Here is a 23,683-nt window from a genome sequence, read left to right as displayed (position 1 = left end):
CTGATGTAAAGCAAACTGATCAAACTTTTTAAGTATTCACCATAAAAAAGCAAAGAATACTCATGCTCAAAGATTACTTACGTTAAAAGCCCAGTTTCATGACATTTAGTTGAAACTGAACTACTCAAATTAATGACTAATCTCAGAACTTCTTTGCGAAGGAGTATACGGCACATTGGTGTATCATCTGGAATTGTTTTAACCCCTGAAAAGATCAAAATATTTTATCTGTATCACAACAGAAAATTACTATAACTCATGGAATTTGTTTTTAAACTTTACCAAAGACATATATAAAACTAAGATAAACTGCACATGACCTGCCAATCATTTTGGGATCAAAATTCTTTCTAATGAAAGCAGACAGCTAAGCGAGTATGTATCAGCAGCTGATATAGGTACAATAGTTGACTAAATATACCTCAATAAAAGTAAGTTGTCATAGATTTGAGACAACTAATGACTGCACTCATCATTAACAACAAACAACTAAGTACAGTTATATTAACAAGTTTGGATTTAAATCTGAAAACTTACCTAGTAGCAATTCTGTACTTTTGGTGCTGCTGGCTGAGCCTTCTTGAGACACTCCGTCACTGCATCCAGAAATGCCAGAAAATTTCGAGGGAACTACTTCTAAGGGATTATGGATAGTTTGCTCACACCAATCAGAATATGGAATGTCTTGAAGGTCTGAAGAAATAAATTAATTCAATAAACAGATCAAAACAGCTTAATTCCTATGCTTGCACTGTATACCACAAAGGAATGGTTCCTTGTAATTTCCTTCCAGTCTCTTCAATAATTATTTTCCATGATGAAGATTTTCAAAGTAAATTTACAGACTGCTCAGATAGTAATGTGTTTAATTCTAAAGACATTTATACATAAGATTTTATTTTTCTAAACTACAAAAATAATAAATATGTGTTTATTTAAAGAATTCATATGAAGATATATATAGAATAAGTGAAGGCCTTTTACCTACCCCCTCTTCCATGCCTCCCACCCCTAAACTAAACAGCCTTCTCCTTAAATATATAAAAATTCAAATCGTCTGCCATTTTAAATTTCTCTCTCTTCCTCTTCAGATGTATAAGTGAGATTACACTGTATCTATTATTCTAGCACTTGCTAGTCCTACCATTTAATAATCACTGATATAACAATCATAGTTCTCCAGACTTATCAGTTCCTTCCATAGGGTTAAACTTACTATACTATCCATGCATTGCTAAGGTCCACTCCTAGATGGGATTTTAAAGTCAACTAAACGTCTTAGTGGAGCTAAAATAACATCAATATTTTTTAATTACAAGTTCCCTGAGCACTTAAACTAAATGAAATGGAAATCAGAAAGTCTTCAGTTATCCTTTTAGGAGGTAATACTGGGCAACCCAAAAAATCATGCAACCTTAGTACGCTAAGAAAAGAGATTTCAGAGAGAAGAAACACCATCAGTCAAATGCTAAGGCCTCCTGATAGTTAGTCCTATTCTCTTTCCACTACAGTACACTGTCAGAGTAGTAAGAGTTTTTTAAAAGTCCAGGAAACTAGACCTACATCAACACATACTATTCTCCCTATGCTGCTTCAGCAGAATAGATGTCACTACCTCATCTCACCTTTAAGTACTTCCTAAGATTAATAGTGACATAATACTAAGCAGAATATGTTCTGGTTCCTCAGGATATCAACTTAGCATAGTTTTAATATCTTGGTTACTAAGAAAATCATGCATCTGTCAGGTACTTAAAAGTAACATATGCTACTTAAATTATACAGTGATTTTAAAAATAAAACTACTGCCAAAAGATCTGAGAACTAAAGATGTACTTAAAAACCAGTAATGCTGAATAACCAGGTAAGAAATGACTATGTTATTTTGGACTCAGTAAGCTTCCCAGGAAGTAAAAAGACAAAATATTCCAGCACAAAGAACAATAAGAAAATTATACGTTCCTTTGTCAATGTTGTTTTGAAAATGCTGACATCGGTCCTTTGTCAACATTGTTTCTGAAAAGTTATAAACTTATTCATTTCAGCCTCATCTGCAACCAGTGACGACTCCTAACATTTCTAACCTGTTACAACCACATTTTATTTCTAAAGATATCATCCATTCTTATTCAAAAAAAAAAAAAAAAAAAACCCACGCCTCTAACTAAACAAAGCCCAAACAGTTTCTCCCACTGCGGTGGTTTAGTTGCTAATCATGTCCGACTCTTGCAACCCCATGGACTGTGGCCTTCCAGACTCCTCTGTCCATGGAATTCTCCAGGCAAGAATACTGGAGTGGGCTGCCATTTCCTTCTCCAAGAGATTTTCCTGACCCAGGAATCGAACCCATGTCTCCTGCATTGGAGGCAGATTCTTTACCAACTGAACTACAAGCGAAGCCTCACTGGAGTCTTCTTCACATCTTCCACTGGAAGAAGTGAAAAAGCATCCCAAGAATAGTGATAACAGAAGGCTTTTAATCCATGGGGTATCTCTTATATGAAACTTGCTAAATCATATGAATAAAAATTTTTTATGAAGTAATTACATGTGCTAAATGGAAACTTCAGAGAACATGTGGGTAGAATATTGGCACTATTTATTAATTAGCAGTATATGGAGAACCAAAATTTCTTGAAATTGGGAAGCTAGTTGACCTATTTCTTCTTAGGCACAGAAGATAATGTCTAGCACTCTGCTAAAGGCCAAAACCGTGCATACTAGGCTGATGATATTGACTTTTAGGGACCTTAATTTTGAAAAGTATTCAATGCAATGAAACTTACACTTACACACTTTTACTCAACACATTTTATTTCAAGATTATTTTTAATTTGGATGAAGCATTACATCCATAAATTGAACCTTTTTATCTATGTAATTGATGTTTAGTTTCTTAACTGTAGCTGTTGCTTTTATTGTTTCCTCTCTTTTTAATTAACAATATTCTGTACTGTCCTTAGTTGCTCAGTTGTGTCCGACTCTTTGCAACTTTGTGGACTGCAGTCCGCCAGACTCCTCTGTCCAAGGGGATTCTCCTGGCAAGAATACTGGAGTGGGTTGCCATGCCCTCCTCCAGGGGATCTTCCCAACCCTGAGATCGAACCCAGGATGCCCTCATTGCAGGCAGATTTTTCACTGTCTGAGCCACTAGCTCAGCTTTATTTTATCTTTTAATTAAAAGTAGAGACATGACGTATAGGATAGATCAGCCTCTAAGAGACTGCATACCTTCTTTATACCCTGTATCTGGACATAATTATGTGAGAAAGAATAAAAAGCTCTAGGGAAAAAAATTATATAAGTCCATATGGGTTAATTCAGAAAAATCATAAGCTAAATTCTTCCTATCAGAAAGTGAAGTCTCCAAATAGCATATTAAATGCTGAAAGAATTCATCAAAAAAATCAAGAATTTCTGTGAGGAGCTCTGATCCACTTGATCATCATTTCTGCTGGGCAGCAATAACAAGGAGACTGTTGTTGAAATGAACAAGGAGATTTTCCCTAGGAACACAGTAAGATCATTCTAATTGAACTATCAGAATTTATGAAAGAATATTATTTCTAATGTAAACAACTTAGTGTGAGTCACCATTAATGGACAGCTTAGTGAATGCTAATCTTACACGTTACTAAGTACCAAAACTACACCATAAGCCAGGTATCATTATTCCCATTTAGAAATTTAAGAAAAAATTAAAAGTAAAGCTCAGTGAAACTAAGTATATTGCCCCAGATCAAATAATAAGACGGAAAAGTTTGGCTTTGAGCCTAAGTGCTCTTGATACCAAACCTCACACCCTGCTATGTTTACACCAGGCGTCTGAGTATTTCCTGCAGCCCTGGCACTTCCTAGTCTCCTCTATCCTCAGCTGTACATCTGGGTGAGGACAGGGAGATGGGACACCACCTGGTGTTCCCCTTACACCGTCATCTGCAAGCCACTGATCTTTTGTATAGACTGCTACTGAAACGTGGGTTTTACACCTAATGTTTTTGAAAGCCACCACTGTCTCTTTAGGGCCTTCCTTTACTCAATGTAATCTCTACCCACTCCTCACAAATCTGTCAGTTTAATAACTCAGACATTAAAACCAATCTCCTTGCTATTATCCTTTATAGTCTGCTGACTTTTTTCCTGTGCTCTCTTTCACAGATGGACTAGTCTAAAACACCAGTCTAGCCCACTTTTAGTTGGTTAGCTACAATATGGCGAATGCAGTGGTAAACATACAGTGCACCCCAAAGAAACATAAAACGCAGCCAACATTTTGCCTTGCATACTTAACAAAACATTGCATAAACATCTGAGAAAGTGGTAGACACAGAATACAATATTAGGAAATATCCTTGTCGCCTTTCCTCTGAGCGTTAACATTTTCTGAACAACTGCCACAACCAACATTACGACCAGACTAAAAGTTTTAAAGAATGAAAAGTCTTGTTCAAGTCCTGATGTCTCTTTAAAATTATCATTACACAGCAGAGGGACAACTTCAGACTACTGCAGACTACAGTAATCCAAACAGTGTGGTAATGGCACAAGAACAGACATAGAACATATAGATAAAGGACAGAGAATAGACAGCCCAGAAATAAACCCATGAACATATGGTCAATTAATCTAAGAGAAAGGAAGCAAGAATATACACTGGGTAAAAGACAGTCTTTTCAAAAAGCAGTGCTGGTACAACTGCACAGCTACATGTAAAAGCATGGAATGTTCAAATGAAACATCAGAACATTCTCTAGCATCACATACAAAAATAAACACAAAATGCATTAGAGACCTAAACTTCTAGAGGAAATCAAAGGTACAACACTGTTTGACATAAACTGCACCAATGTTTTTTTGGATCTGTCTCCCAGAGTAATTGAACTGGAAACAAAAATAACCAAAATAAAAGCTTTCGTACAGCAACCCTCTCCCCCCCAAGAAAACACCACACATAAAGCAAAAAGACAACTTACAGACTGGGTGAAAATATTTGCAAACAATGCTTCTGACAAGGAATTCATTTCCAAAATATACAAATAGCTCATACAGCTCAATTAAAAAAAAGAAAATCAAAGGCCATGAAAAGGCCAACAAGCACATAAAAAGATGCTCAGTACCACTAACTATTAGAGAAATGCAAATCAAAACAACAATGAGGTATCATCTTACACCAGTCAGAATGGTTATCATTAAAAAGTCTACAAATAGTAAATGTCGGAAAAGGTATAGAGGAAAAATGAAACCTCTTATACTGTTGGTGAGAATATGAATTGGTGCAGCCATTATGGAGAATGGTTTTTTAAGGTTCCTTAAAAAACTAAAGAGTTACCATATGATCCTGCAATCCCACTCCTGGCATATACCCAGAAAAAACCCTAATTCAAAAAAATACATGCACCCCAATGTTCATAGCAGCACTATTCACAACAGCCAAGACATGGAAGCAACCTAAATGGCCATCAACAGACAAATGGATAAAGAAGTTAGAATATTACCCAGCAATGAACAAGAATGAGATAATGCCATTTTCAGTAACATGGATGGACCTAGAGATTATCGAATTAAGTCAGAAGAGAAAGACAAATACGTGATATCACGTATATGTGGAATCTAAAAATGATACAAACGAACTGATTTATTAAACAGAAATAGGTTCACAGACATAAAAAACAAGCTTATGGTTACCAAAGGGGATGGGCGGAGACAAATTAGGAGTTTCGGATTAACATATATACACTATTACACGTAAAATGGGTAAGCAACACAGGTCTACTGTGTAGCAGAGGGAACTATATTCAGTATCTTGAAATAACCTACAACGGAAAAGCATCTGAAAGAGAAGACACCCATGCACACATGTAAAATTAAATCACTTTGCTGTACACTTAAAAGTAACACAACATCGTAAATTACCTATACTTCAATTAAAAAAAAGTAGAGGAACTATTTTTTAGTTATCTGCCACGGATAATATGGCTTTCCCAGGTGGCTCAGTGGTAAAGAAACTGCCTGCCAATGGAGGAAATACAGGTTTGACCCTTGGGTTGAGAAGAACCCCTGGAGAATGAAATGGCAATCCACTGCAGTATTCTTGCCTGAAAAATTCCATGGACAGAGGAGTCTGGGGGCTACAGTCCATGGGATCACAAAGAGTTGGACATAAATGAGCATGCATGGATAATAAAGATATCTCCCTTCTGATACATAAAATTCCTTCATTTGGCCGATAGCAGTGCTTCTCAAACATTAATGCATACATGAATAACCTGGGCATCTTGTTAAAATGCTGATTCTGATTCTGTGTGGGACAGAGTTTGAGACATTTCTAACAAGTGCTCAGGTGACGCTGATGCTGCTGGTTCACTGACCACTTTGGGTAGAAAGGGCTATGCAGTACCTGGTCTCCACCTATCTTTCTAGGCTGATCCTGTATTTTCTCTCCCTTTACTTTCTGGGCTCCACTCCCATGGGTGTCCCATGATTGCACCCATCAGAGAAGACTTTTGTTCATGTTCCTTCCTCTCTCTTAAAATTCTCTATACTCCAGTCTTCATTCAGTTAGGTTCTATTCATTCTTTCAACCACAGCTCAACAGCAATTCTTTAGAAGTATCTTCTCTGATCTGCTTATTTGATGATGTTTGTTGTTTAGTTGCCAAGTCATGTCCAACTCTTTCTGTGATCCCACAGACTCTTGCCCGTCAGGCTCCTCCGTCCATGGGACTTCCCAGGCAAGAATACTGGAGTGGGTTTGTCATTTCCTTCTCCAGGGGATCTTTCCAACCCAGGGACTGAATCTGCATCTCCTATATTGTAGGAGGTCTCCTGCATTGTAATCAGATTCTTAACCGCTGAGCCACCAGGGAAGCTCACTTGGTTCTATTCCTTTGCTAATACCAGGCAGCAAGTAATGGTGGCTCAGACGGAAAAAAATCTGCCTGAAATGTGGGAAAACTGGGTTCGATCCTTGAACTGGGAAGATCCCCTGGAGAAGGGAATGGCTACCAGTATTGTTGCCTGGGAAATCCCAGGGACAGATGAGGAGCCTGGTGGGCTATAGTCCATAGCATCACAAAGAGTTAGACATGACTGACGGAAAACTTACCCTTGATGGCACTTGTTGCAAATGTGGTTGTTATATTTGTGTATTGATTGATCAATCCATTTCCTTCTCCATTGGATATACAATATAAGAATAGTGTCTTTTTATTTTTTCCTCTCACAACTGTCTTAGCATCTAGTTCAATGCCTGATCCCCAGAGTGACATAATAAATATTAAGTTGAATGCATGAATGAGTAGAGGCTCAGTATCTTTTTAACAACTAGCCCGCCTCCTTTTACACCTCTGAGAGGATTTATCAGTAGTAAATTGTAATCATTTCCCAATTAAGAGTTATTCTCCTCCCCACTTCATATCACTTGAATAACAAATCAAGGGCTTCTAATGGCTGTGCCAAGGTGAAAGCCTCATTGACAGCAGCAATTCTTCCACAAGTCCCAAACTTGATGCGTCTCAACCTGATTACTATACTGGAGTGGGTTGCCATTTCCTTCTTCAGGGGATCTTTCCAACCCAGGGATTGAACTTGGGTCTCCCATGCTGCAGGCAGACTCTTTACTGTGTGAGCCACCAGGGAAGCCCAACTAGCTCAGCAACAGATCACAGATGAATTTGCTGGACTGTCTTGTGACAGGGTAATTAGAGGGCTGGCTTCCCTATTTCCTGTTTGATAAAGAGAAAAGGGTATAGCAGAACTCCACAGTAAGTGCTTCCTAAGTATTTGCTGAATGAGTAAATAAACAGAACTTACAAGAACTAAAACATCATAAACAATGTATAGACAAATGACTTAGTCGCATCTTCTTTACTGCGTACAATACATCAGAACAATACTGACCAAACCTTTCACTTAACAGAAAATGAAAATAATATAGCAGGCTGAGTCCCTGTTCATAGTGGGAAGTGACTTGTCCAAGGGTTTGTCACACCCAGGCCCTACTGGGAGAGGATTAATCTCTCCGCACATCCATAACCTATTCAGTTATCAGTGTGCTGAAATCCATCAGTTGGGAAGCTCTTAATCAGAATGCCATGGAGAAGTGTAGATGAATGACCCAGAGAATTCTGGTTATCACTAGGTTTTTCTGAGTGTGGTGAAGTGATATTCACCAAGAAAAGGTATCTACAGTTATATTTTAAACATACATATCATATAAAAAAGCTGAATCTGGGTCTGATTCACTTTCTACCTCAACAAAAACATACTGAGTGCTTAGTATATAAAGCAGTATGCAGCTAGGTATTAGAAAATAAAAATGCAAGGGCATGACAGACTATACCCTGAAGCACCTTACTGAATGGAATGGGAAGAAATAACCAACAATAATTAACACAAGAGATCATGTACAAAGGGCAATAAAAGTAAAGAGGAAAAAGTGTCAATATCTAACTAAGAGGGTCAGACAAAACTGTGAAGATAAAACATTCCCGTCTCTGAGGATGAGGTGGGCTTGCCAAATGAACCCTATGTGGCTATGTGTGAGCTTGCATGGTGTGTGAGGAGGGGAAGGTGCAAGAGGGAACAGCATGGAAAACACACTTTTCAAGCCTAGAATCATGAAAAAGAGCACAATCTGTTCAAGAATGCCAAATAAGTCAGTAATGGTGTGTCAATTACAAGATAGGAGAATGGTGATAAAAACAATCGGTGCATCAGACAGAGTCTTGTGTGCTACACATGAAAAGTCAGTAAAGAACTGTCAACAGACTAATCCAAGGCAACAGTATGAAAGATGAATTGCAAGGGAACAAAATTGGAGACAAACACTAACACTCCCCAGGTGGATGCTGAGGGACTGCACTGAAGCTGAGGTAGAGATGGAGAAAGAAGGATGATCAATACGGCTGGGAGATGTCTTATGACTGAAGCAGATTCAAATTCAGGTGGATTCATCCAGATAGACATAATCACTCACCTGAATGACTACATATTGCACTCAGTTGGTTACTGGGCTGAAAACCCAGAATCTCAATACAGACACAATAAAGACAGTTATCATCTGTATGTTCCTGTAGTCCAGTGTCTTCCGTACTTTCTAAAAACAGAGAAGCATCTGAATGGATTGAATTCATTATTTCCGTAAGACTCATCTGCTGTCGTAGCAAGTGAAAAGAGTTTTTTACAAGACCTCCAGTTCCAGATGGAAGACCTGTGCGTGAGTAAATATAAAACATAATCTGAGGAAGACGGCATCAATGACACTTCTTTCAAGATGCATTAAACTATGTGAAATTTTAAAGAAGGGAAATTAGGGAAGAAAATCAGAACACCTTTTATGACTCAAAATCTAACCTTAATTGGGGAGAAAAACAGGATAATTTGCTTTAAATTAGGAAAATAATTAACATCAGCAGATGTATTTATCTTACTTTAACATGAGGCTTTAAATACAAAATAAAAAATTAAAATTATACAATTAGGTATCATTTCAATTATTCTCAATATTTACATAAAGAAAAAGTAAATAATTCTGGGTCTAAAGAGGTCCTTGTTAAGAAAAAAATCAAGATTATAAAGCTTTAAATCTGTGGCTGATATGCATATATTAATTAGAATACTACAGCTCATAGCAAGGAGAGATCATGTAATGTATACAATTTTTTTTTCTCTCTCTCTCCTCTTTCCAAAAAGGCTAAGTGCTAATTTTTTTTAATATGTTTAAAACAGAAACAACTGATCTGGTTTTTGTCTTCTTGAGAGGCTAGGTACTTAGTACCCACCCCCCCAAAAAAGTTATGGTTTAATTTTAAATTGACTCAACTATTTTGTTGCCCAAAATTAAGTATATGTGAATTTTTAGTGTCATCCTACTGATGAGAATTTTCTTTTTACTATAGAGAGAACAAAAACCATGCATTACCTCCAGTATCATGGGCAAACACTCTTGCCCCTCGATCATCATGTGGAGGTATATTTTTTGTTTGAAAATAAGGAATATCCTTTACCTGAAATAGATATAAGTCATGGTAAGTCCTATCATAAAAAGAAATTCATTTATGAATATCAGCAAAATTAAATGAAATATAATTTAAATGGAATTACTAGAGCACATGAACCTATAATGAAAAGATACTGAAGGAAGTTATATTACCAAAACTTGACAACATAAAACCATTAAGGTCCTTATCTAGCCTTAGTTACTTAAATGGATATTAAAATAATTATTTTAGAATTTATCTAAAGTGTTTTTGGTCTTCTAGACAAATGTGTATTCTTAATTCTATCTACCATCTAGAGATTTGTTGAGTATTTTGTGGGATTACCACAGTATGTGGCTGCCATGTATGACATAAGGAGAATCAAAGGATTAAACAACGCTATATGTCACATATATCAATTAAAAAAACAATAAAGAACAAGTCAAACGTGACTAAAAAGCAAGATTAGGACTTAAAATTTTTACAGAGAATATACAGATAAAGAAATCAAACAAGATGCTGATTTAGTATGAGAAGAGAAAAAGGATAATGTTTTATGGACTTAGAGGTGCTAAAGAGAGTACAGAATAGTCGAGAAAAGTGGAATAATTCTCATGGTAAAACTTCTTTAAATACAACTGCCTAAGAATATCACCTTCCCTAAAATTAGTATTCACTCTAAATTGTAATTTCTAGTCAGCAATTAATAGAATATGAAAAGAACAGTAAACTAATTCAAGACAAACCAAAAGAATTTATGATACCTGGAATATATCATTGATATCTACTGGAAGAGCAAGACCAATATAGTCATCTGAGCTACCATATGTTGCACTGGACACCATGGACCTCACGGAGGAGGATCGCTGCAGCGTATTTTGGTTAATAGGACTTAATAAATCTTCTTTATCTAGCGAAGCATAACTTAAAGCTTTCATGAACCTAGAATGTCATTGAAAAAACTACATTAGTTTATTGATTTGCTATAGCAGTCAGATAAATAACTGTACTCCATTTTCTTTCATAACTTCAAAAAGGAGAGAAAGTGCGTCAAGTACTAAACAGTGCCATCTTATGTACTGAGAACATATGAACACTTGAAAATATTTATCTCTTATAAACTGATATATAAAAGTTCACTAGTAATGTTGACTGTTGACCAAAAACAACTGTTATGGTCTCTCAGGTAAAAGTGAAAAGGTGAGCAATTAAGGTAACTTTCAACATCTAGAAGTAAAAATAGAAACAAAACTGACCTCAGAAAACAAGAGGTATTATCCAAATATTAACTTCACAGTCACTTCAGACTGCCAGATTTGCTATCATATAAGTAAGGGCATGTCTACTAATGCTATTTAATACTGCTTTTATTAAAATAAGCTTAATCACTTATTCTTTTGTATAGTAATTACTTTATCAACATAAGATTTTCTAACATAGAAGACAGACACAAAACAGTTAAAATGGTATCATATATAATTAGTACAAAAGATAGTTTATATGAAGCACTGATGTTTCCTTACCAGTGATTCCATGACACGGAATACTAACATTTCCATAAGATACACCTTCCTTATACATATTTTTATTCATGTAACAGACATACTAAAATATTTATTATATGCCTGCTTTGTATATACAAGGCAGTACTCAAGGTTCTACAGTATATGTATACTGCTATCTGAAAACTCAAATCATTTAAAATGTAAAAATGTAGCCTGATAATAAAGAATTATTTTGAAAAGCATACAAAATGTTTTATAAATAGCTAATAAAAGTAACATAGGAAACACCACTCCTAATTTCTACTAATTTCCACCTAAAAATCACTCAGAATTGAAATTTACAAATTTTATAAAATAGGTCAGTAGTTAATCTGTACTTTTATATCTTTCCAATTCCAGAGAACTCTTCAAAGACTACTGGACTGAAGGGGAAGAAATTATTGTTATACTTGCCTCCACAATACCTATTTCAATCACAGTAGAGCCTGGTGGGCTGCCATCTATGGGGTCGCACAGAGTCAGACACGACTGAAGCGACTTGGCAGCAGCAGCAGCTCCATTTTTACATATTCTTCACATTGGGTTTCCATAGAAATGTTTTTATGAAGAAAGGGTTTCTCTACTTAAAAAGTTAATGCTTAAAAAAATGCTTAAAACCACTGATCTACTCCAATTGCCTCCAAGCAATTGAGGCCTACATATTTCAGAATTCATGAATTTCACTACAGATTTACAACAGTAAACAGTTGAGAGGCTTGTCTGCCTTTGTTCTGGATTGATGAGGCTTGCAAAGCTTTTGAATTCCAAGGAGATGAGACATTATAGCATAATTATGGAACTTTTTCCAAGTTCCTTCACTCAGTGCTGGGATTAGATCTCAAGATTAAGGATTCCTACTCAGTATTTTTTTCTGCTATGCCTCAAAGAAACATCTCAGAAAGACAAGGTTTTTAAGACTGCTGGATTCACGCTCATCATTATACCACAGTATGAGAATGACTACTCTTCTAATTTTATAGGAAAAAAAATCTTTTCAGCCTCGATCCAAACTATTATAGTAAATGTGTAGTTATCTTCCATCATTTTCATTTTCTCTGAATTAACCAAAAGAAAGAAGTAGGAAAAGGAAGACTAATATCAACAATTTTTTCCTTCATGGAACCTGGTTAAATACTAAATACAGTTTGAAGAATAAGTGGAAGATTTGATGAACCTAAGATTTCTGTTCAGCATTCATTCCTTTGTACAGCTGTTCTTGTTTCTCTTGACTGCTTTATCTTGTTTTTATTTTTTCCCTCTCCCAAGAAATGAAAAGCATACAGTAATCCTTTATAATGCCAATAAGCAGGAATTTTACTCCGGGAGTAAAACTTCCATATACCCGTCTCTCATTCTAATGGAGAATACAGGAAATAAGATCCTAAGAACCCAGACTGATTAGGAAATAGTGATTTGGAGTTGTCATTTTTGGTTTATTCTAATGAACAGTTAAGCAATGAAACTTTTTACCTGTGCTATAATCAGTTTAGATAGAAATACCTGCTTCAACAAGATAGAATAACCCTAACTGGGTGGCCCAGAGTTAACAGGGCTTTGCTTATTGTCCTGAGCTGTAAGATGGTGGTGTCCTCACTACTTATTTTGGGTGCTACATTACTGCTCCTGGCTGAATGCTACTAGCCGTTATAGTCAGATTTTTCAAATACTTTGCTTTAGTATAAAAGTTTCCTCCTTTGCTAACAATTCTTTCTTGTCACAGTGTCCTTACCAGTAACAGTTTTTAATTATTGCTTCTATAGGCCTGAAAACCTGATATCCAAACTTGTTAGAATAAATACCAACAAATTTTGAATGTGGGTCAGAGGTACCTCCTTTGAATAAAATCTGTGAATGTTACTGTATAGATTTACACTAGTGAGCTGCTGAGAGGGATGAGCCTGTCAGATAGGTAAGACAGATTTCATAATTTATGAAATCCTACCAAAGGGAACATAATTTACTATCTGCTGCAAGGAGTCTCTTCTACTAAATGTGTTAACATTACTGAGAGAAAATGCCTTCATAACTTAACAACCTGATGACATAAGAGCCAAATGGATTACATTAAAGAAATAACTATCAATAATAACAGTGATAATAATAGCTAACTTTTATCAAGTGCTTAATTTGTGCTAGGAACTAGGCTACTTGGCAAATACATCCATTTAATAAATGTAAATGAATAATCAAAAACTATGGAAAATTTTTAGAAGTACTTGACCCAACAAAAAAATTAGGTTTTAGAAATTTTTGCAAAAATCAAATTTAGTGATGAAAATCTTTTATAGATAAAATTTACTACTTTGACCAGCTTGATATAATCTTTAGATACGGGAGAAATCTCCCAAATGTTCTTGAGCACAGGCATACTGCAATGCTGAATTCTGAGGATCAAGTAATTCATTTAATGTTCATTTGGTTCCTACTTTACTTATCACAGCTACTTAAACTGAGGATTTCCCTTGTGGGTCAGTGATAAAGAACCTGCTTGCAAATGCAGGAGATGCAGGTTTGATGCCACGGTCAGGAAGATCCCCTGGAGAAGGAAATGGCAACTCACTCTGGTATTCTTGCCTGGGAAATCCCAAGGAGAGAGGAAACTGGCGGGCTACTAGTCCACGGAGTCGCAAAAGAGTCGGACACGACTTAGCGACTAAACAACTTAAGCTGGGAAGACTTGTACTGAAATTTTGTTATCTTCAAAAAAAAAAAAAAAAAAAGGTCAACTTTTGGAGCCTTAAATTGACCTACCTGAAAAAGTTGTTTGTTATTGTAGGTCTTAAGCTCCTGATTCCCCCGACATGCTTCTTTTTAAAATCGATCCTTGCAGAAGCGAGAAATAAATAAAAAAAGCTTGTGACTTGTGTGTCCTTGCAAAGCATGTATGTTTATTTCCAGGGCCTAAAAAGTTTCTTTTCCCCCCTCGCAGCTGCAAGAATCCATTTCAAATCACATTCGGGTAACTAGGAGCTTATAGCCTACTACAATAAACAGTAGGTCAGTTCTGAGGCTTATGTAGATGTAAAACTTGGCTAATGCTTTACATTTAAGTCTGTTAAAATTCAACCATGTTCATTTAAAAATGTATATTTGCTCACCTGCTTGGTGTTAACCTGGACTCAAAGCTGTTGGCCTTCATGGTGATGGTATCAGTAAACAGCACATCTTTTGCTGGGGATGCCAAAGCTTCAGAATGAGATAAGGATGGATGCATTCTTTGCTGCTGTAATCTTTTCAGGGTAGCGTAGCCAAAGGCATCTCTAGAACTTGTGTAACTAAAGTTACAGTCTGCTAGACTTTTAATTGTAGCAATAGAGGGTGCTTTAAGGGACTGTGCTCTTCTAGGAAGTGTATGAGAAGAACCTGGAGGCACCAGGGACACTGAGTTTGATTTAGAGAGAGAGAGATGGTTAGACTGTGGTGTCAAATAGTGGCTTGTCTTAACAGTTTTAGTACTTACCACAGTACTCATACTTCCACAGTCTGTGTCCACAGTCGTAGCATCTACACCTACTGTCTCTCGTGAAGGACTTGAACTCATTGAACTTATGCCACTTGTTGTAGTATCTGTATTAAAACTCTGGCTACGTATCTTCATATGTGAGCTTGATGAACTTTCTACAACTAATCTCTCTCGGCTTGTGTTTTCTCTGTGATTCTCTGTACCAAGACTCTTGGTGAATTTTAAGTCATTCTCTCCAATACTTGGAGTACTACCAGTGTCTTCAATGTGCTTATTCCCAACAAATGAAGTTTCTAATTGTAATGGTTTCTGTACTGTGGATATGGGTGTGAAATCATCACTATGATTAAAGTCAACACTGGGCTCTGTAAGCGTTCTGATCCGCCTGTTGCTTGTCTTATTTTCAGATGACAGTTTCCCTCCTTTTGGATCACTGCTGCTACGATGTTTTTTATTAGGCAAAGTAAGAGAATTTAAGATACGATTCTTCACAAGTTTACTAGAAGCAAAGAAAGGGAATGGATTTTTATCCTTTATAGGTCCAGGTCGGTCATAAAATGCTGGCTCTGCATCTTCATTGATGTCCAGAAAAAATGTACTAGTAGAGCTGCTGCCAAACCGGTCATCCTCCATGATGAACATGCCTATGATCAAAGGATTGATAATAAAAGCACATTAAAAAGGGCAAACAATTATGGTAACTTTAAGTGACATAGCTGAGGAAATTTTTGTCTAGTAGTCACCTGGAAAAAATATTAAAAAAAATAAAGAGTTAAGACTGCTGAGCCAAATAAACAGAGCTTCCTTGAGATTCAAAATTTGTATTTGAATAAAATATAAATTATGAAATCTTCTGTTATTTCCAAAAAAAAAAAAAACTATAGGACTCATTATGTCATAGCCTATCTGAAGTTTCTTTTGTATCCCAGTAAGTTTCTAAAACCTCCAAATATTCAGGATAAAATTAAAGGCAAAAAGGAGATTTGACTATGGATGTTCACTGAGTTGGTACATGTTCCTGGTGGTTTATACTTCCAATCACAATAGGTAAGAAAAATCAATCTTATAAGAAATGAATGTCCAGTCTTGAACAACATAAACTTAGAACTGAGTCACAACATTTTAAGTTCATGTTTAAACGAATTACATTTATTTCTCATTTTGTCTTAGGTACTAAGAAACTCATCTAAATTCAATGCCTACCTCTCTCTAATAAAAGATTCAATCCAGGTGACTAATGACATCTATGGGATTGTATCTTATTTTTCTGTTGAATAATTAGAAATGATTTCAAATATATTCTGAACAAAGGCAAAACAAAATCTTAAACTTGCATACTGCACTGTTTTTCCATATTATGTCAATTTTAAGATGCACATGTTTCACACTTAAAATCTCTAAAATCAGGATGTATCTTGCAATAGGCATCTTTTTGTCTTACACAGTGGTGTGCATATTATAATTTAGGATGTCTTAGATCTGGTGAAATATGTTTGATAAATATTGACCTATCCTCTTAAAAAAACCTGTGTCTTAAACTTTTGCACCTAGCACCATTTAACACAGGGCTTAAAATTACAATCCATTTTTCATTTAGTTGATTTTTTAAAACTTCATTTAGTTGATTTTTGATACTCCCTTTTAGCAGTTTCACTATTTAATTTTAAAATTTAGCTTTTCTTCTAAAAATGAGTATGTGAATATATCTCTTAACAAATATATTCTAGCTCAACAACCCTATATATGAAAAATGAACTAAAGAATTAGGTAAAAGATGACAGTAGGTAAATAAACATTTACTTATTAGAAATTGAAAAACAAAAGGCGAGGGGGAAATGGTTCTTCTGGCACATGATTTATTACTTAACTCTGTAAGTACGAGTTTCCAACAGCTATTTAGAAAGCAAAGGGAAACAATGTAGGTTGATGGCTATATTCCCTGTTGTGAAAAGATACACACTCTCCAAGAAGCTATTACTGTCAAATTATCTCAGAAAGAAGTAAATTAAGAATGTAAAATCCATTAAAATTTTTATATCAGCAGTGTTAGTTCTGGCTAACTTCATATGATGTTGTCACAATACTCACTTGATGGTGCAGATTCACTTTCACTATTATGCCTAGAGCTTGTTGACTCCGAGTTCAAACTTAGGGTGCTTGGGACAGATGAGAGTTCATTACAGAGTTGTTCTACATCATCTGGGACCACTGGCCACAAATGTTTACGACTGTGCCTTACAGCATCCCAATTGTGACATTTTAGAATATCACAGCCTTGCTTGGTTTTGGCTATGAGCCCAAGAACATATACACAGGTCCTGTAAGTAAAAAGTGAAGTAATGACAGCTTATAATTTCAAATTGAGATTTCTTAAAGCAACCATAAAATATTAGTTTGCTATATATGTACATTTGCATTTTATTTAATAAGCTATTAAAAATGACATGAAAATCTTCCTAATAAAACTATTAATTACAAGGAAATAATTTCAAAGAATTATAATCAAATAAAAAACATATATATACATATACATTAGCTTTCCTGAAATAAATTCAGAATATTTAGGCTAATGGAATACTGGACTATTTGGACACATGCTAAACTCTTACTGTTTACTTGCAAGGTAAATGTCAATACTATAATGTTGTTAAAAAATAAAGTAACATTAAACAAGGAACTCCATAAGATGTTTAATTTAATGCACTGAAAAACTATAATCATAAACTATTTTTCTCACATCCACATGTGAACAACAGTATATACAAGAGAGATTTTGAGTTAAATCACACACCCTCTGACTGAAAGAACTTCACACTGTTTTGCAAGTTTCAGTATATCTGGAATCACATTTTCTTCTTGTAGCAAATTGAGACCCCAATTAGATGAGCCAATATTTCCCTAAAAGAAAAGAAATCACATGTCAAGTATATTTCCAAGAGTGACTCTTAAGAGATGTGAAAAGCTACCTATAACACAAAAAAATCTAACCACATCTGTAAGAAAGAACTGTGGGGAAAAACCTCACTTATGTTCCTCACTTAAAGTTCCTTATGGAACTTTAGGAATTAAAGTTCCACTTGTCTTATCAAGGGGCTTCCCTGGTGGCTCAGATGGTAAAGCGTCTGCCTACAATGCGGGAGAGACCCAGGTTCAATCCCTGGGTCAGGAAGATTCCCCTGGAGAAGGAAATGGCAACCCACTCTAGTACTCTTGCCTGGAAAATTCCACGGACAGAGGAGCCTCGTAGGCTACAGTCCATGGGGTTGCAGAGTCAGACATGACTGAGCAACTTCACTTTACTTCTGTCTTATCAAGAAAAACAATAGTTTAATTATTTACTTTCTAATATTTAAGTGGGTAGAAACAATCTTGGCTTTAGAATACTAATCTAAGAACAAATTCCAAACAAAATAATTTTTACTTAATATCAATGGGAAAATGAGTAAAAATCTAAAAATTTAGAAGATCTCATAGAAGTGTTTATTACAAACCAAGGCCCAAAGAGATGCTTTCAGTTTTTTAATTTCTTCCCATTTATCCAAATCTGGTGTACGAACATTATGACAAAGTTCTGTAATAATATTCTGGAGAAGGAAAAAAAATGCCATATGATTAACAATACATTTTTAACATTTTCTTATTGTATATTAAAATCTATTTAATGTTTATATTTAGTAATTTCTATATATTAAAAATCTTAAAATAATTTTATGCAAAATTTCTTAAGCAGCAGCATTATGTGCTCTGAGCTCATATACTAGAACTGGGAACTTATTAGGCAAGTGGCTTTCAGCATGTTACTCTATCTCCCCATGCCTTGATTTCCTGAACTCTAAAACAAGGATAATAATAGCCTCTGTTTCATAAAGTTTAATGATTTAATGAATTATTACACTGAAAGTTTAACAAAGTACTTGGCACTTAGTATTATAAAACATTAGCCATTAATTATCATTATTTCTTTTAGACAGAAAATAATAAGTTAACAACTAGATCTTCTCATACTATGGAGGTAATGACATTGAGAAAATCATTTAAATTTTTAGCAAATTAAAGAAAATTAATACAAAGACACACACCTCAATAATCTTCATGGATAATATAAAAATACATGAAATTATGGAGTATATTTATATAAAACTTTTGCTCCTGAGATGAACACTGATAATTTGATGTGCATGCTATACTCAAAGAACAGCTGCTTGCCTAAGCCTCCAATATTTCAAGAAGTATATGAGAGTAGTTAGATACTAACAAATAGCAGCTGATACTTTCAGTTTGTTACTCACCAAAGGTAACTGAATATGTTTCAGGTTCAGTTTAATTTTCCAATGAGAGGAATGAAGAAATTCAATTTTTCAGCATTTTTTTTTACTAAGAAGATGAACTTTCCCAACAAACTAGAAAGAAAAAGAACTTGGACCTTGACTGGCTTACTTATTCTACACAACAAATTACATATGCAAAAGATCGTAAGTCAAGGAAGTGTATGCAAGCCTGTTTATGAATCTAAGGACTGCAAGCACAGAATGCCAAAGTCAGTTACAAGATGGAGCTTTAAAAGCAATTATACCACTGACTTCAAGGCTGTTGAGAAGTTTTTGCAAAGATAACACTTTAGTAATATTAACTTTTTTCTATTACTGCAGCTATTTAAAATAAGCAAATTATGTTTTTACCTGTACTTCCAATAAATGACAGCCTGTTTTGTGGTGTACCAGTTGTCCATAAAGATGTACAGGTAGGTAGACATGAGGACGCTGTAATCTAGTATGATAAAAATGATTGATAAACCTACTGGCTCACTGTAAACATACTAATTTATAAAATGACTTAAAATATCAGATAAACAATTAGATAATCACTCAGCATGAATAAAAATATGGAGGTGAAAAGGCATTAGAATTCTAGAAAAATTATAGTTTAGCTGGTTTCAGAGTAATGGTAAGAGACCTAAGACTAGAAAGACAGACGAGGGTTAGAACATGAAGGGATCTAAATGCTCTACAAGTCAGGGAATGCAAGTTATGAATGCCACTGAAATTTTGAACATTCAGTGCTGTGCTTTAAAAAGAATTTTCCTCTGTCAGTATAAGAATATCCAAGTACTTAGAAAACTTTAAAAAACAATGATTTATAACAACATGATTTTAAATTTTACGTTTGAGGACTAGCAATAAATTATTCCATTGACTGGACTATACCTTTGGTTACTCCGACGAACATAGTTGTCACCATCAATTGGCTTCCGGTAAGTGGTAAGTGCTTCATTAAGCTGTTCTTCAATCAAGTCAACGTATTTTGAATTATATTCCTAGAAAATAATATTGTTTAAATTATATATATTTCCAAAACAACATTTACTAAATCTCTAATATGTTAGTTACCTAGCAAATCTTGGAAGCACAAATAAGAGAAAAATGAACATCTTTTTCTTTGTTCAGGAAATTTGAAAAATTTTTGAAGAGCATGGATATAACAAGCTATTATAAATGCAAAAATGTTCTACCATACCCATAAACTTTCTGCTTATACTCTTTTCCCCATTTTCAATTACTATTTTGGGGTCCATATAAATAAGTTAAAAAATTTGTTTTTCATCTTATTTGAATTCCTTTCCTCATTAAAAAAAACAAACAAACAAAAAAACAAACTAGTTTCTTAATATTAAATCCTGAAGATATTCACTAGGAATTTTAAAAGGAAATTAACTGAGTTCAATCATTTTAGAACCTTTTGGCGAAAAATAGTATCTCTTTCTTCACTGATTTAAACCAGGTCAAATGTAAAAAACATTTCCAACTAAAACCTGGAAAACTTCTAGTCAAATTATTTAAACTGAGACGGTCAATCACACTACCATCTTCATTGCAAAAGATCTCCACTTTAAACTGTTCAGAAGAAATTGATAGAACCTCTGAAAAACAATCTGCCAATACTTATCCAAACTTTAAATTAATATACTTTTTGACTCAACAATTATACTTTAGAAATTTGTTCAACAAATATATTTGCACAAGTAAGCAAAGAATGCAAGAACATAAAGCAAATACTGTTTATAAAACGAAAAAGCTGGAAACAATCCAAGTGCCCAAAATACAAGAGTGATATATAATTTACTATGTAGCCACTGAAGAGAATTAGATAGCTCTAAATGCACAGCTCTGAAAATATATCTCACATATACTGCTAAAGAAAAAAATTAAATACAGTCCTATTTACAGGTGTGAGTGAATTTATCTGTATTTTTAATTGAAGAATATATACTTACAGATGTACAAAACATCTTTAAATGTATACAAAATGTTAACAAACATTACCTTCAGAAAAGACAGAGTAAAGGGGCAGGGAGATATTTTTCATTTTAAACCATCTTCTACTACTTCAATTTGATGAGTTACCTTAACTCCCTACTTAGAGACTCTGAAAGCTTACTTTTTCTTTTTAATTTATCATTTTTAATATAAATTTATTTACTTTAATTGGAGCTTAATTACTTTTCAATATTGTATTGGTTTTGCCATACATCAACATGACTCCGCCACAGGTATACACGTGTTCCCCATCCTGAACCCCCCTCCCTCCTCCCTCCCCGTACCATCCCTCTGGGTCGTCCCAGTGCACTTGCTTTTCTTTCAGATTCTTTGCTGTGCAAAAGTACTGTAAGAGTTTCATTATATTATTACTACTGCTATAACACTACCGTAATCTCCTCTAGACATGAAAATCTCAGTACAAAAATACAAATTAAGGCAAGTATTTTGAGCTTTATGAAGGAATAGTTACATTCATGTGGTACTGTTTGGCTAGTCTTTTGACCAGTGGCAACCATGTAGAACACACTAGCAAAGGCCAGGGGTATGGTTTGTAATGATGAAATGCAGTGAGTTTCTAATGTGGATCATCTTGAGGGTTCTGCCTCAAGGAGGCAGGGAGGGACAAGACCCCAAATGAGGGTATACCTCTGAGGGTATACCTCTAGATACTAGGAGGTACTAAGTAAGCAACCAGAGGAGCCACTTCTCTGTCAAAGGAACTACAAATGAGAGATCTCCAGAGTGAAGTCTTTGAGGAATTTATGAACGTAAGACCTGAGTAAAAAGAAAAATCAACATTTGAAATCTGCCCTCCCCAAAGCTAACAGCCCCAGGTAACAACTACATCAGCTGGGTAAGACTGTCCATGAATTCTCATCCGTTCTTCCTCCTCTCCCTCCTGCTCTAAAGCTGGAGAGGCCCTAAATCTGCAGCTGGTAAATGGGGAGGAGGTAAACAATAAAGAGTGATGAAATGAACCATACCCCCTCTTTTATTGCAGGTTTCTAAGTCTGTACCAAGCCTGGGCTAGGAGAGAAAGTTTTAAATCAAATGAGTGGGTTTTCAGTATGATTCTGGCCTGGATGTTTTATTACCTAGAAAAAGAGCATCAACTTTATCATGGCATGCTACGAACTCTTGGGAGAAAATCAAACATAGAGGAAAGAGCATCAAGGGCTCTGGAATCAAAAGTGCCCCTGGCTCTGTTATTTTCAAGCTTTGTGACCTAGGATAAATTAGGTTACTCATCTTAGCATCTACATTTTCCTTCGTAAAACAGAAATGATAGCAAACATTTCACAGAGTTGCTGTGAGGATTAAATAAGGTAATACTTGAAAAGCACTAAGTTTAATGGTAGGCAATCACTATTCACTAATTAATTTCCCATTCTCTAATTAATTTGAGAGAGTAGACTATATTGTCTTTGTTTTTACTTTGTTTTTACTCCCATTTACTGGCTAAACTCACTATAACTGCAAATTAGCAGCTGTTTGCAACTTTCTACTGAAATTGCTCTGGCAAAATTCACCAATGACCTGTCACATTCAACAGTGTTTTTTCTAGTGTTTACCTTATCTGACCTCTCTCAAGAATATATACCACTGGCCTCTCCTTCCTGAAGCATCCTTTAGTGAAATCATTCTGATAATTTTTCCTCAGTGTCCCCATCCTTTTGTTCCCCTCATTAAAGCACAGTGTTCTCTAGGGAGCAATTTCCAGTTTTATTTTTTTGTTCTTTACATTTCCCTTGGTGATCTTACTCAATTCAAATTTCAACTACTACTATTCACTGACAACTCCCAAACTGCCATCTTCAGCTCCAGATCCACATTTCCAAGTATTTTCTGGATACCATCACTTGCCATCCCATAGGCAATAGCAGCTCAACTTATTCTAAATTTAGTATCCTCAATCCTGCGAATCACAGTCTCTTAATGACAAGCCATTATTTACTCAGGCATTTAAATCGGAAACCGTAAGAGTCAAGTAATCCTCATCTATTATATCCAATCAGTTCATGAATTCTGTCCATCTTATTTTAAAAATGCCCAGAAAATATGTCTCTATCAAACCTTACCACCAGTGAAGTTCATGCTCTTACCAATTTTGCTTCTAAACCAGATATTCGGTATTCCTAGATACTTTCACTTTTTTTTTTTTTTTAAGTGAGGATAATCTTCTGTTTAGGGAATGAAACTATTATGTCTTTATTTCAGTTTTCCAATTCACCAATTACTGAAAGACTCCATGCCTTAAGTTGTATGCTTTACAGTTACAGTATTTCTTTTCCATCCAGTTTTACTGAGAGATAACTGACATCCAGCAGTGTGTGCATCCAGCATAATGATTTGACTTACACACATCTGAAATGACTATCAC

At 35.2% G+C, this 23,683-nt stretch overlaps 1 protein-coding gene across 2 annotated transcripts in view; it reads right to left on the bottom strand.

Moving 5' to 3' along the window:
* The window catches only part of RICTOR (RPTOR independent companion of MTOR complex 2), a 124,504-nt gene that overhangs the window by 6,129 nt on the left and 94,692 nt on the right, over window positions 1-23,683 (bottom strand). Inside the window, exons 26-37 of one of the 2 annotated variants that reach the window (XM_018065616.1) lie at window positions 20,191-20,300; window positions 19,666-19,753; window positions 18,478-18,570; window positions 17,778-17,884; window positions 17,075-17,304; window positions 14,622-15,630; window positions 14,275-14,346; window positions 10,744-10,921; window positions 9,922-10,006; window positions 8,977-9,210; window positions 538-693; window positions 82-205 (exon numbers count right to left, since the gene is read on the bottom strand). In XM_018065616.1, the coding sequence (XP_017921105.1) occupies window positions 82-205; window positions 538-693; window positions 8,977-9,210; window positions 9,922-10,006; window positions 10,744-10,921; window positions 14,275-14,346; window positions 14,622-15,630; window positions 17,075-17,304; window positions 17,778-17,884; window positions 18,478-18,570; window positions 19,666-19,753; window positions 20,191-20,300 (2,486 nt within the window). The remainder of the gene's footprint in view (window positions 1-81; window positions 206-537; window positions 694-8,976; window positions 9,211-9,921; window positions 10,007-10,743; window positions 10,922-14,274; window positions 14,347-14,621; window positions 15,631-17,074; window positions 17,305-17,777; window positions 17,885-18,477; window positions 18,571-19,665; window positions 19,754-20,190; window positions 20,301-23,683) is intronic. The other variant, XM_018065618.1, reaches the window with a different exon arrangement.

The sequence above is a fragment of the Capra hircus genome, chromosome 20 (assembly GCF_001704415.2).
Source record: "Capra hircus breed San Clemente chromosome 20, ASM170441v1, whole genome shotgun sequence".
NCBI classification, from domain to species: Eukaryota; Metazoa; Chordata; class Mammalia; order Artiodactyla; family Bovidae; genus Capra; species Capra hircus.
The sequence above is the reverse complement of the archived record's forward strand: the minus strand, read 5'-3'. Positions and strand labels throughout refer to the sequence as shown.